At 42.3% G+C, this 13,104-nt stretch overlaps 1 protein-coding gene across 1 annotated transcript in view; it reads right to left on the reverse strand.

Annotated features, from left to right (window-relative positions):
* Window positions 1–6,384, reverse strand: part of LOC137376888 (tetraspanin-4-like) — a 151,391-nt gene extending 145,007 nt beyond the window's left edge. The window contains exon 1 of the mRNA XM_068045845.1: window positions 6,055–6,384. Coding sequence (XP_067901946.1) covers window positions 6,055–6,384 — 330 coding nt within the window. The remainder of the gene's footprint in view (window positions 1–6,054) is intronic.
* Window positions 6,385–13,104: the final 6,720 nt, after the last annotated feature.

Below are 13,104 nucleotides of genomic sequence, written 5' to 3' on the forward strand. Positions count from 1 at the left end.
GTCTATGAAGGGCTGTAAGCCCTTCAAAAATAGCGCCGGTGCCTGCGTATTGGCGTGGTATTTGTTGCCTGTGGGCTCACCCGCCCCTTCCACGGGGGAGGCTGGCACTGCGGCCATGCAAATGAGCTGGCACATTTAAAATCGCTGCAGCTCCGTAACGCAGTGCCCGTGTCGGCGGGGTACATATTTTTATGTCCGCCACCTACTCTTAAAATGCAGCCCACAGCCTCACAATGATACCTATATGTAAATATACAAAAACAACAGCACTTCCATTTAAAGGTACGCAGTTCCACAGTGACATTTCCATTTAGACATGCACAGACCCACAATGACATCTGCATTTAAAGATACCCAGTCCCAGAATAATATCTCCACATATAGATGCGCAGTGACACAGTGACATCTTCATATAAAAATGTACCATCATACAGTGACATCGTCCATAAAGATAAAAAATACCACAGGAACATTTCCTCATCAAGATACACAGTCCTACAATGACATATCCAGAAGAAGATACTCAGTACCTAGCGACATCACCGATACGAATACACAATTGCACATTGATATCTCCATAGAAAGATACAATGTGGAACAATGACATCTACATATAAAGATACACAGACCTACAATGACATCTCCAAATAAAGATGCACCATCATACAGTGACATCTTCTTCTTTGGCCTCCTTGTCTCGGGAGACACATTGCCTATAAAAGGTATACAATTCCACAGTAACATTTCGTGGTCATTGAGGGAGTGTGTATCTTGACATCTCCAGATAAAGATACGCAGTCCCACATTGACATCTCCGATACAAATACACAGACCCACAATGATATTGTCATGGAAAGATACAGAGATAAACAGTGACATCTCCATGTAAGGATGCACAGTGCCCCAGTGACATCTCCTATAAAGCTACACAGTCCCAAAATTAAATCTCCATCTGAGTGTCAAGATACACAGTCAGTCTCACAATGTTATTTCCATGAATAGATACAGAGATCTCCTATACAAATACACATTTCCACAATGACAACTCCGTGTAAAGATACAACAACAATGATATCCCCATATAAAAGATATGCAGTCCCACAGTGAGTTCTACACATAAAGATACAAAAACCACAATGATATCTCCATGAGAAGACACACTGTCCCAAAATGACATTTCTGTGAAAAGATACAGTCCCACAGTGACATCTCCGACACAGATACACAGTTCCACAATGGTATCTCCAAATAAAAAGACACAGCCCCACAGTGACATCTCCGACACAGATACACAGTTCCACAATGGTATCTCCATATAAATATACACAGTCCCACAGTGACATCTCCTACACAGATACACAGTTCCACAATGGTATCTCCAAATAAAAAGACACAGCCCCACAGTGACATCTCCTACACAGATACACAGTTCCACAATGGTATCTCCAAATAAAAAGACACAGCCCCACAGTGACATCTCCTACACAGATACACAGTTCCACAATGGTATCTCCATATAAAGATACAGTCCCACAATAACATCTTTGTATCAGTTACACAGTCCGATAATGACATCCCATATGAAGATGCACTGTCCTACAATGACATCTTTATGTAAATATACAAAAACAACAATGACATTTCCATTTAAATATACACAGACCCACAATGGCATCTCCGATACAGATACACAGTTCCACAATGGTATCTCCATATAAATATACACAGTCCCACAGTGACATCTCCTACACAGATACACAGTTCCACAATGGTATCTCCATATAAATTTCACAGCCCCACAGTGACATCTCCTATACAGATACACAGTTCCACAATGGTATCTCCATATAAATATACACAGTTCCACAGTGACATCTCCTACACAGATACACAGTTCCACAATGGTATCTCCATATAAATATACACAGCCCCACAGTGACATCTCCTACACAGATACACAGTTCCACAATGGTATCTCCAAATAAAAAGACACAGCCCCACAGTGACATCTCCTACACAGATACACAGTACCACAATGGTATCTCCATATAAATATACACAGTCCCACAGTGACATCTCCTACACAGATACACAGTTCCACAATGGTATCTCCAAATAAAAAGACACAGCCCCACAGTGACATCTCCTACACAGATACACAGTTCCACAATGGTATCTCCATATAAATATACACAGTCCCACAGTGACATCTCCTACACAGATACACAGTTCCACAATGGTATCTCCATATAAATTTCACAGCCCCACAGTGACATCTCCTATACAGATACACAGTTCCACAATGGTATCTCCATATAAATATACACAGTTCCACAGTGACATCTCCTACACAGATACACAGTTCCACAATGGTATCTCCATATAAATATACACAGCCCACAGTGACATCTCCTATACAGATACACAGTTCCACAATGGTATCTCCATATAAATATACACAGTCCCACAGTGACATCTCCTGCACAGATACACAGTTCCACAATGGTATCTCCAAATAAAAAGACACAGCCCCACAGTGACATCTCCGACACAGATACACAGTTCCACAATGGTATCTCCAAATAAAAAGACACAGCCCCACAGTGACATCTCCTACACAGATACACAGTTCCACAATGGTATCTCCATATAAATATACACAGTCCCACAGTGACATCTCCTACACAGATACACAGTTCCACAATGGTATCTCCGTATAAAAAGACACAGCCCCACAGTGACATCTCCTACACAGATACACAGTTCCACAATGGTATGTCCAAATAAAAATACACAGCCCCACAGTGACAATTTCTATATCGATACACATTTTCACAATGGTATCTCCATATAAATATACACAGTCCCACAGTGACATCTCCTACACAGATACACAGTTCCACAATGGTATCTCCATATAAATATACACAGTCCCACAGTGACATCTCCTATACAGATACACAGTTCCACAATGGTATCTCCATATAAATATACACAGTTCCACAGTGACATCTCCTACACAGATACACAGTTCCACAATGGTATCTCCATATAAATATACACAGCCCCACAGTGACATCTCCTATACAGATACACAGTTCCACAATGGTATCTCCATATAAAGATACAGTCCCACAATAACATCTTTGTATCAGTTACACAGTCCGATAATGACATCCCATATGAAGATGCACTGTCCTACAATGACATCTTTATGTAAATATACAAAAACAACAATGACATTTCCATTTAAATATACACAGACCCACAATGGCATCTCCGATACAGATACACAGTTCCACAATGGTATCTCCATATAAATATACACAGTCCCACAGTGACATCTCCTACACAGATACACAGTTCCACAATGGTATCTCCATATAAATTTCACAGCCCCACAGTGACATCTCCTATACAGATACACAGTTCCACAATGGTATCTCCATATAAATATACACAGTTCCACAGTGACATCTCCTACACAGATACACAGTTCCACAATGGTATCTCCATATAAATATACACAGCCCCACAGTGACATCTCCTACACAGATACACAGTTCCACAATGGTATCTCCAAATAAAAAGACACAGCCCCACAGTGACATCTCCTACACAGATACACAGTACCACAATGGTATCTCCATATAAATATACACAGTCCCACAGTGACATCTCCTACACAGATACACAGTTCCACAATGGTATCTCCAAATAAAAAGACACAGCCCCACAGTGACATCTCCTACACAGATACACAGTTCCACAATGGTATCTCCAAATAAAAAGACACAGCCCCACAGTGACATCTCCTACACAGATACACAGTTCCACAATGGTATCTCCATATAAATATACACAGTCCCACAGTGACATCTCCTACACAGATACACAGTTCCACAATGGTATCTCCATATAAATTTCACAGCCCCACAGTGACATCTCCTATACAGATACACAGTTCCACAATGGTATCTCCATATAAATATACACAGTTCCACAGTGACATCTCCTACACAGATACACAGTTCCACAATGGTATCTCCATATAAATATACACAGCCCCACAGTGACATCTCCTATACAGATACACAGTTCCACAATGGTATCTCCATATAAATATACACAGTCCCACAGTGACATCTCCTGCACAGATACACAGTTCCACAATGGTATCTCCAAATAAAAAGACACAGCCCCACAGTGACATCTCCGACACAGATACACAGTTCCACAATGGTATCTCCAAATAAAAAGACACAGCCCCACAGTGACATCTCCTACACAGATACACAGTTCCACAATTGTATCTCCATATAAATATACACAGTCCCACAGTGACATCTCCTACACAGATACACAGTTCCACAATGGTATCTCCGTATAAAAAGACACAGCCCCACAGTGACATCTCCTACACAGATACACAGTTCCACAATGGTATGTCCAAATAAAAATACACAGCCCCACAGTGACAATTTCTATATCGATACACATTTTCACAATGGTATCTCCATATAAATATACACAGTCCCACAGTGACATCTCCTACACAGATACACAGTTCCACAATGGTATCTCCATATAAATATACACAGTCCCACAGTGACATCTCCTACACAGATACACAGTTCCACAATGGTATCTCCATATAAATATACACAGTCCCACAGTGACATCTCCTACACAGATACACAGTTCCACAATGAAATCTTCATGGAAAGGTACAAAGTCGCACAATGACATCTCCAGTTAAAGATACAATGTTGAACAATGACATCCCATGTAAAAGGTTCACAGTCCCACAATGATATTCCCCTATAAAGATACTGTCCCACAGTGTTATCTCCAGGTAACAATACAGTCCCACACTGATATCTGCATGTAAAGCAGCACAGTTTCTACAATGATATCACCATGTAAAGTTATGATGGCCCACGATGATATCTAAATGCAAAAATACCCAGTCCCACATTGACATTTCCTTATAAAAATATACAGTCCCACACTGACATTTCCATGTAAGGCTACCCAATCCCACAATAACATCTCCTATAAATTTCCACAGTGATATCCCTTTATAAACATACACAGTCCAACACTGATGTTTACATGTAGAGATAAACAGTCCCACTGTGATATAGTACATTGACAGTCATAGAACCTAATGCTTGTCTGGTGCTTACACCAGTTACAGAGCCATCATCCACAAGTTGTTGATCCAAGTTAGCAGCTGAAAATTAGTTTAAGGTCGGTGGAAAAATATTTGAATATCCTAACTCCTGCATGTTGTTGGAGAATACGGACAGGGGTAGGAGTTTTTCTAATTTACTTGTACATCTCCAGGGACCTCCAATCCAGATAGTGTGACACTATACTAACTATTATATACTATAGCCATCTTTCTTAGAAAGATAAAGTATTTTTCACATAGAGGCAAGTAAATGAGTTGATTTAAATGTGCTGCCCTCTGTCACCTAGTTCTTCTCTGTTTCCAAATAAGAAGAGCTGGACAGGTTCAACACTCCAAACAATCTACAGAAGCATTATCAGAAGAGCTGGGTGTGCTCAACACTCTATCCAATCAGGAGAAGCACTGCTGCCAGTATCTCTCAGCCTGCTATCATGGCCCTCCCTTGGAGTAACATGTTGGGCTACATTTGACCTAATGGAGTATGCCGATACTTGCCCAGGCATAGCCGGTGTGTGATGGGAACTTATAAATTCCTAGCTGCAATCAGATCCCAACTCTCAGCAGGCTCCCTGAAAGTGAAAAGCGGTTGAATTATGTTTGGTGTGGGGGTGGGGGTTTGGAGGTGGAGACGGGGAGGAGCAGGAGGTGATCCTCCCACTTTCTACCAAAGTTACAGTGGTGGAGTGGGAGGGAAAATCACGGAATTTAGGAGCCAGGCCCAGGATAGAAAGGCATCATTGAACTTAAATACAAGCAGGTACTGATGAGAGGTTAAGATTGAATAAAATGAAGTGACTGAGGTGGAACAAGTAGGCAGGATGTATTTGAAAAGGACCAAAAAGACAAGCAGCACTTACCCAGAACAAGAGGTTAAAGATGAACATGAGGTACTTGAGACACTGCAAGCAGTTCTGAGCCATGCTGCATCTCTTCAGCTCTAGAAGGAATATAAATGAGAGATCCAGGTAAAAGACCACATATTTACTGCCCTTTGGGGACGTGTACTCTGCTTTGCTGGCTTTCGGTCCCGGATTAGTGTGTAACCCAAAGAAGGAGGAGTTGGCCCCAAACTGGCCACCATATATGCTACTGTAGCGGCGAAAGGCACCATGCGCTGCAGGATAGTCTTTGCTGTCCAGGGACGGACTGCGGTGATAGGCCGATTCATCGCTGTCCGATCTATTCATCTTTGAAAGACTTCTGGGGGATGTTTTCATACAAAAGAAACTCTTCTGCACATTAGCATGGTCTTGGAATGAGAGGAGTTAAACAAGGAAGTGGCATTTGCTGGAATCCCTTCAGTGTGAGAAGTGGCTTAAAACCAATCGCTGTTAGCTGGGCAATGGTCTAACCCTCTTCAATTCTACCAAAGACAGCAGCACAGTAAATGCAAATCGCACATGGTTCACCCAGCTACAGCATCTCAGAGTTCAGCTCTGCCTGTATCCTGTATGCCTGAAGCCTGTGATCTTCCTTCACTTCCAGCAAGTCAGCTCTCCCGACTCCAAATATCCACTAGCCACAGCAGCAAGTCCTGCCCTCATTCAGATCCATGTCCTTCACTCCAGCCCAAAGCAGCTCCTGACTCATAACCATCCCCTCCAGTCAGTGTCAAAGCACTGGCCCCTCTATGTATAGAGATCCCTTTCCTTAGTGCCTGGTCAGCACTCTCCAGCTCCTGCTTTCCATTTCTCTCTCGCTGTCTCTGCCTCCCTCTCCAATCAAAGCTGCATTGTCATTAACCACAGCTCCTTCTCAGCCAATCATGGGCAGAGCTCTGCCAGCCAATGAGAGAGAGAGAGGAAGCAGCAGGCTCCTGCAGAAGGGAGCACCGTCTCCCACTCCACACTGATCACTGATACAACTTCATTCCTTCGATGCCACATCAGCCTCCCTATCCCCTTTCCCAGGCTGCTGCCTGCTTTGCAGTCACACTATCTCATTATCCCTACTGCTGCATGCTGTTAGAATCCAGCACCACCTCAGGTAAGTTTATACACTCATACTACTATTCAGCATCCCACTCTAACATTCTCTCCTCCTCTCTCATAAAGCACAGCTAGTACGGACTGCCACACTCAATCCATTTAACAGTCATCATTTCACACTCAAGTAGTTTGTGAGCGTCGTTGAAGAAACCTTTGATACAGGCAGGCTCCTTGCAATGCTTCCCTGGGGAAGACTGCCTCCTATTGTCCGAACTGGAGTCAAGGCCAAGTTCAGTAAACCTGAATGATGGAATGTCAAGGTTTTAATATTAAATTCTTTGGGTTCAGTTCATTTTCAGCTTGCGATCACAAAGGTTCAGCATATTGTTTTATCTCTCTTGGGGGAGGGGGGAGTTCAAAATCAGAAATCACTGTGTTTCTGTTAATATGATTCAAAGGCAGGGCAGAAGCCTGCCACGGAAGAGCATGACAAGCCTTTGCTCATCGAATTCCCATTAATAAACATTGCACATCCAGGAGTGTTCAGACTAAAACAACAGAGGGTACAAAGTCAAAAAATATAGTCTGATACATGGAGTCAAATAGCGAAAAGCAATCAGATTTAGAAAGCATACTTAAACGAATATAACTGGATTGAAAGATTCCAAAAGCAAATGCCAGTTCCAGATTTACATTTAAAATGCATCAAGACAATTTACCATGGGCAGAACAGTATTAAACAATGAATTATTTCAAAGGAATGCAACAAACAACCTTAAAAACTGTAGACGTACAACTCCCTCTGTGCCTTAGTGTCTCAGTCTATCTCCCTCATTATCTCAGATTATGCTTCTCACTATTACAGCGCAACTCCCTCAGTATCTCAAACATACGAATTAGGAGCAGGAGTAGGTTATTCAGCCCCTCAAGCCTGCTCTGCCATTCAATGAAATCATGGCTGATCTGTTTGCGTCTCAAATTCCACACTCCCATCTACCCCGATAACCTTTGATTCCCGTGCCTAACAAGAATCTATCTCCCTCTGCCTTAAAAATATTCAATGACCCCGCCTCCACTACCTTCTGAGGCAGAGAGTTCCAAAGTCGCACAATCCTCTGAGACAAAAAAATTCTCCTCATCTCTGCCCTAAAAGGGCAACCCCTAATTTTAAAACTGTGACCGCTAGTTCTGGACTCCCCCACAAGAGGAAACATCCTCTCAACATCCACCTTGTCGAGACTGTTCAGGATCTTATAAACTTCAATCAAGTCTCCCCTCACTCTTCTAAACTCCAGTGAAAACAAACCCAATCTGTCCAACCTTTCCTCCAGACAACCCACTCATTCCAGGTATCAATCTAGTAAACCTCCTCTGAACTGCCTCCAATGCATTCACATCCTTCCTTAAATAAGGAGACCAAAACTGCTCACAGTATTCGAGATGTGGTCTCACCAATGCCCTGTATAACTGAAGCATAACATCCTTACTTTTATTTTCAATTCCTCTCATAATAAAGGATAGCATACCATTAGCTTTCTTAATTGCTTGCTGCACCTGCATACTAACTTTTTGTGACTCATGCACTAGAACACCTAGATCCCTCTGCACCTCGGAGTTCTGCAGTCGTTCTCCGTTTAAGTAATACTCTGCTTTTTTATTCTTCCTGTCAAAGTGAACAATTTCACATTTTCCCACATTATACTCCATCTACCAGATTTTTGCCCACTAACTCAACTTATCTATATCAGTCTGCAACCTCCTTATGTCCTCTTCACAACATACTTTCCTACCTATCTTTGTGTCATCCACAAATTTAGCTACCATGCCATCGCTCCCTTCATCTAAGTCATGATATAAATTGTAAAAGGTTGAGGCCCCAGTAGGACTCCACCTGTCACATCCCGCCATTCAGAAAAGGACTCATTTATGCATAAACTCTGTTTTCTGCCAGCCCGGCCAATCTTCTATCCATGCTAATATGTTACCCCCTACACCATGAGCTCCTACTTTGTGCAATAACCTTTTATGTAGCACCTTGTCAAATAGCTTCTGGAAATACAAGTACAGTACGTCAATGGGCTCCTCTTTATCCATGGCACATGTTACTCCTTCAAAGAACTCCAATAAATTGGTTAAACATGATTTCCCTTTCACAAAGCCATGCTAACTATTCCCGATTATCTTAAGTTTTTCTAAGTGCCCAGCTATAGCCTCCTTAATGATCAAACATGCATATGAACACACAAATTAGGAGCAGGAGTAGGCCACTCGGCCCTTCGAGCCTGCTACGCCATTCAATAAGTTCATGGTTGAACTGATTAATCCACTTTTCCACCTACCCCGATAACCTTCCACCCCCATGCTTATCAATAATCTATCTACCTCTGTCTTAAATTTTCAAAGACTCTGCTTCCACCGCTTTTTGAGGAAGAGAATTCCAAAGACTCACGACCCTCTGAGAAAAAATTTCTCTTCATCTGTCTTAAATGGGCCACCCCTTATTTTTAAAAAGTGACCCCTAGTTCCAGTTTCTCCAACAAGGGGAAACATCCTTTCCACATCCACCCTGTCAAGTCCCCTCAGAATCTTATATGTTTCAATCAAGTCGCCTCTTACTCTTCTAAATTCCAGCAAATACAAGCCTAGGTTGTCTAATCTTTCCTCTTAAGACAGCCCGCCCATTCCAGATATTAGTCTAGTAAACCTTCTCTGTTCTGCCTCCAACACATTTACATCCTTCCTTAAATAAGGAGACCAGCACTGTACACTGTACTCCAGATCTGGTCCCACCAATACCCTGTATAGCTGAAGCATAACCTCCCTACTTTTGTATTCAATTACCCTCGCGATAAACATTAACATTCTATTACCTTTCCTAACTGTTGTACCTGCATACTAACCTTTTACCCGATTCTAACACCTTCCCCATGACAGACATCAAGATAACTGGCCAATAGTTACCTGTTTTCTGCCTCCCCCCCACCTTCTTGAATAGAGGGGTTATATTTGCTACTTTCCAGTCTTTTTTTTTATTCTTTCATGGGATGTGGGCGCCGCAGGCCAGGCCAGCATTTATTGCCCATCCCTAATTGCCCTTGAACTGAGTGTCTTTGCTAGGCCATTTCGAGGGCATGTAAGAGTTAACCACATTGCTGTGGATCTGGAGTCACATGCAGGCCAGACCAGGTAAGGACAGCAGATTTCCTTCCCTAAAGGATATTAGTGAACCAGATGGGTTTTTACAACAATCGACAATGGTTTCATGGCCATCATTAGACTAGCTTTAAATTCCACCACCTGCTGTGGTGGGATTCTCATTAGCCACCTCTTTTAAGACTCTAGGATGAAACCCATCAGGACCCGGGGACTTGTCAGTCTGCAGCTCCATCAGTTTGCTCAGTCCCACTTCCCTGGTGATTGTAATTTCACCAAGTTCCTCTCTTCCTTTCACCTCCTGATTTACAGCTATTACTGGAATGTTTTTTGTATCCTCTATAGTGAAGACGGAAGCAAAATATTTGTTCATTTCATCTGCCATTTCCTTATTATCTACTATTAACTCCCCATTCTCACTCTCTAGAGGACTAACACTCACTTTACTTACTATTTTCCTTTTTAAATACCTGTAGAAACTCTTGCTATCCATTTTTACATTTCTAGCCAGCCTCCTCTCGTACTCTAATTTCTTTCTCCTGATTAACCTTTTAGCCATAATAATAAAAGCAAAATACTGCGGATGCTGGAAATCTGAAATAAAAACAAGAAATGCTGGAACCACTCAGCAGGTCTGGCAGCATCTGTGAAAAGAGAAGCAGAGTTAACGTTTTGGGTCAGTGACCCTTCTTCGGAACTGACAAATATTAGAAAAGTCACAGGTTATAGGCAAGTGAGGTGGGGGTGGGGCAAGCGATAACAAAGGAGAAGGTGTAGATTGGACAAGGCCACATAGCTGACCAAAAGGTCATGGAGCAAAGGCAAACAATATGTTAATGGTGTGTTGAAAGACAAAGCATTAGTACAGATTAGGTGTTAACGGACTGAATATTGAACAGCAGCAAGTGCAAACCTGAAATAAAACAGTGGGTAATCAAACTGAACAAACTAAGATGAAATGAAATAAATGCAAAAAAAAAGATTGTGAAAAATGTAAAAAAGAAAAAAAGAAAAAAGGATAAAATAACTAAAAATGAAAGCAAAATGGGGGGCTGTCATGCTCTGAAATTATTGAACTCAATGTTCAGTCCGGCAGGCTGTAGTGTGCCTAATCGGTAGATGAGATGCTGTTCCTCGAGCTTGCGTTGATGTTCACTGGAACACTGCAGCAATCCCAGGACAGAGATGTGAGCATGAGAGCAGGGGGGGTGTTGAAATGGCAAGCAACCGGAAGCTCAGAGTCCTGCTTGTGGACTGAGCGGAGGTGTTCCGCAAAGCGGTCACCCAGTCTGCGCTTGGTCTCCCCAATGTAGAGGAGACCACATTGTGAGCAGCGAATACAGTATACTACATTGAAAGAAGTACAAGTAAATCACTGCTTCACCTGAAAGGAGTGTTTGGGGCCTGGGATAGTGAGGAGAGAGGAGGTAAATGGGCAGGTATTACACCTCCTGCGATTGCAGGGGAAGGTGCCATGGGACGGGGACGAGGTGGTGGGGGTAATGGAGGAGTGGACCAGGGTGTTGCGGAGGGAACAATCCCTTCGGAATGCTGACAGGGGAAGGGAGGGGAAGATGCATTTGGTCGTGGCATCACACTGGAGGTGGCGGAAATGGCGGAGGATGATCCTTTGGATATGGAGGCTGATGGGGTGGAAAGTGAGGACAAGGGAAACCCTGTCATGGTTCTGGGAGGGAGGGGAAGGGGTGAGGGTAGAGGTGTGGGAAATGGGCCGGACACGGTTGAGGGCCCTGTCAACCTTTTAGCAATTCTCTGCTGTTCTTTATATTCTGACTAATCATCTGACCTGCCACTCATCTTTGTGCAATTATATGCCTTTTGCTTAAGTTTGATGCTTTATTTAACTTCTTTAGTTAACCATGGAGGTGGGTCCTCCCATTAGAATTTTTCTTTATAGTAGGAATATACTTATCCTGAGTATTCTTAAATATCCCCTTGAATATCTGCCTGCTTCTCTATTGATCTATCTCCTAGCCTAGTAACCCAATTCACTTCAGCTCACTCAGCTTTCATGCCCATATAGTTGCCCTTATTTAAGTTTAAAATATTAGTCTTAGACTCACTCTTCTCTCTTCCAATCATATTGTGGTTGCTGCTACCTAGAGGTGCCTTTACTCTGAGGCCATTAATTAATCCTGTCACATTACACAATACCACGTCTAATATAACCTGCTCACTGGTTGGTGCCAGAACGTGCTGCTCTAAGAAACTATCTCGAAAGCATTCTATGAACTCTTCATCCAGGCTATGATTCCCAATCTGATTTTTCCAGTTTATATGTAGATTAAAATCACCCATGATTACTGCCATCCCTTTGTCACAAGCACACAAAATTTATTCTTGTATATTTCCTCCCACATTATGGTTACTGTCAGGGGACCTGTAGACCACTTCCACTAGTGACTTCTTTCCTCTACTATTTCTCATCTCCACACAACTCGATTCTACATTCTGATCTCCTGAATCTAGGTCATCTCTAACTATTGCAGATATGCCATCCTTAATTAAGAGTACTACCACTCCACCTTTACCTAGCTTCCTATTCTTCTTGAATGTTATATACTCCTCAATATTCAGGACCAAATCCTTGACATCCTGCAGCCATGTCTCCGTAATGGCTATCAGATCATATTTATTTACTTCAATGTGCTCGATCAGTTCATCTACTTTGTTATGAAAGCTATGTGCATTCAGATACAGAGCCTTTAGTTTTGTCTTTCTGTTATCTTTGTAACATCTAGTCTTGACTGTTGGTGTTTTATTAGGTTTTTTTCTCTGTCCTTTCCTGCCATTTTCTGACCTTCA

The sequence above is a fragment of the Heterodontus francisci genome, chromosome 14, assembly GCF_036365525.1.
Source record: "Heterodontus francisci isolate sHetFra1 chromosome 14, sHetFra1.hap1, whole genome shotgun sequence".
Classification (NCBI taxonomy): domain Eukaryota; kingdom Metazoa; phylum Chordata; class Chondrichthyes; order Heterodontiformes; family Heterodontidae; genus Heterodontus; species Heterodontus francisci.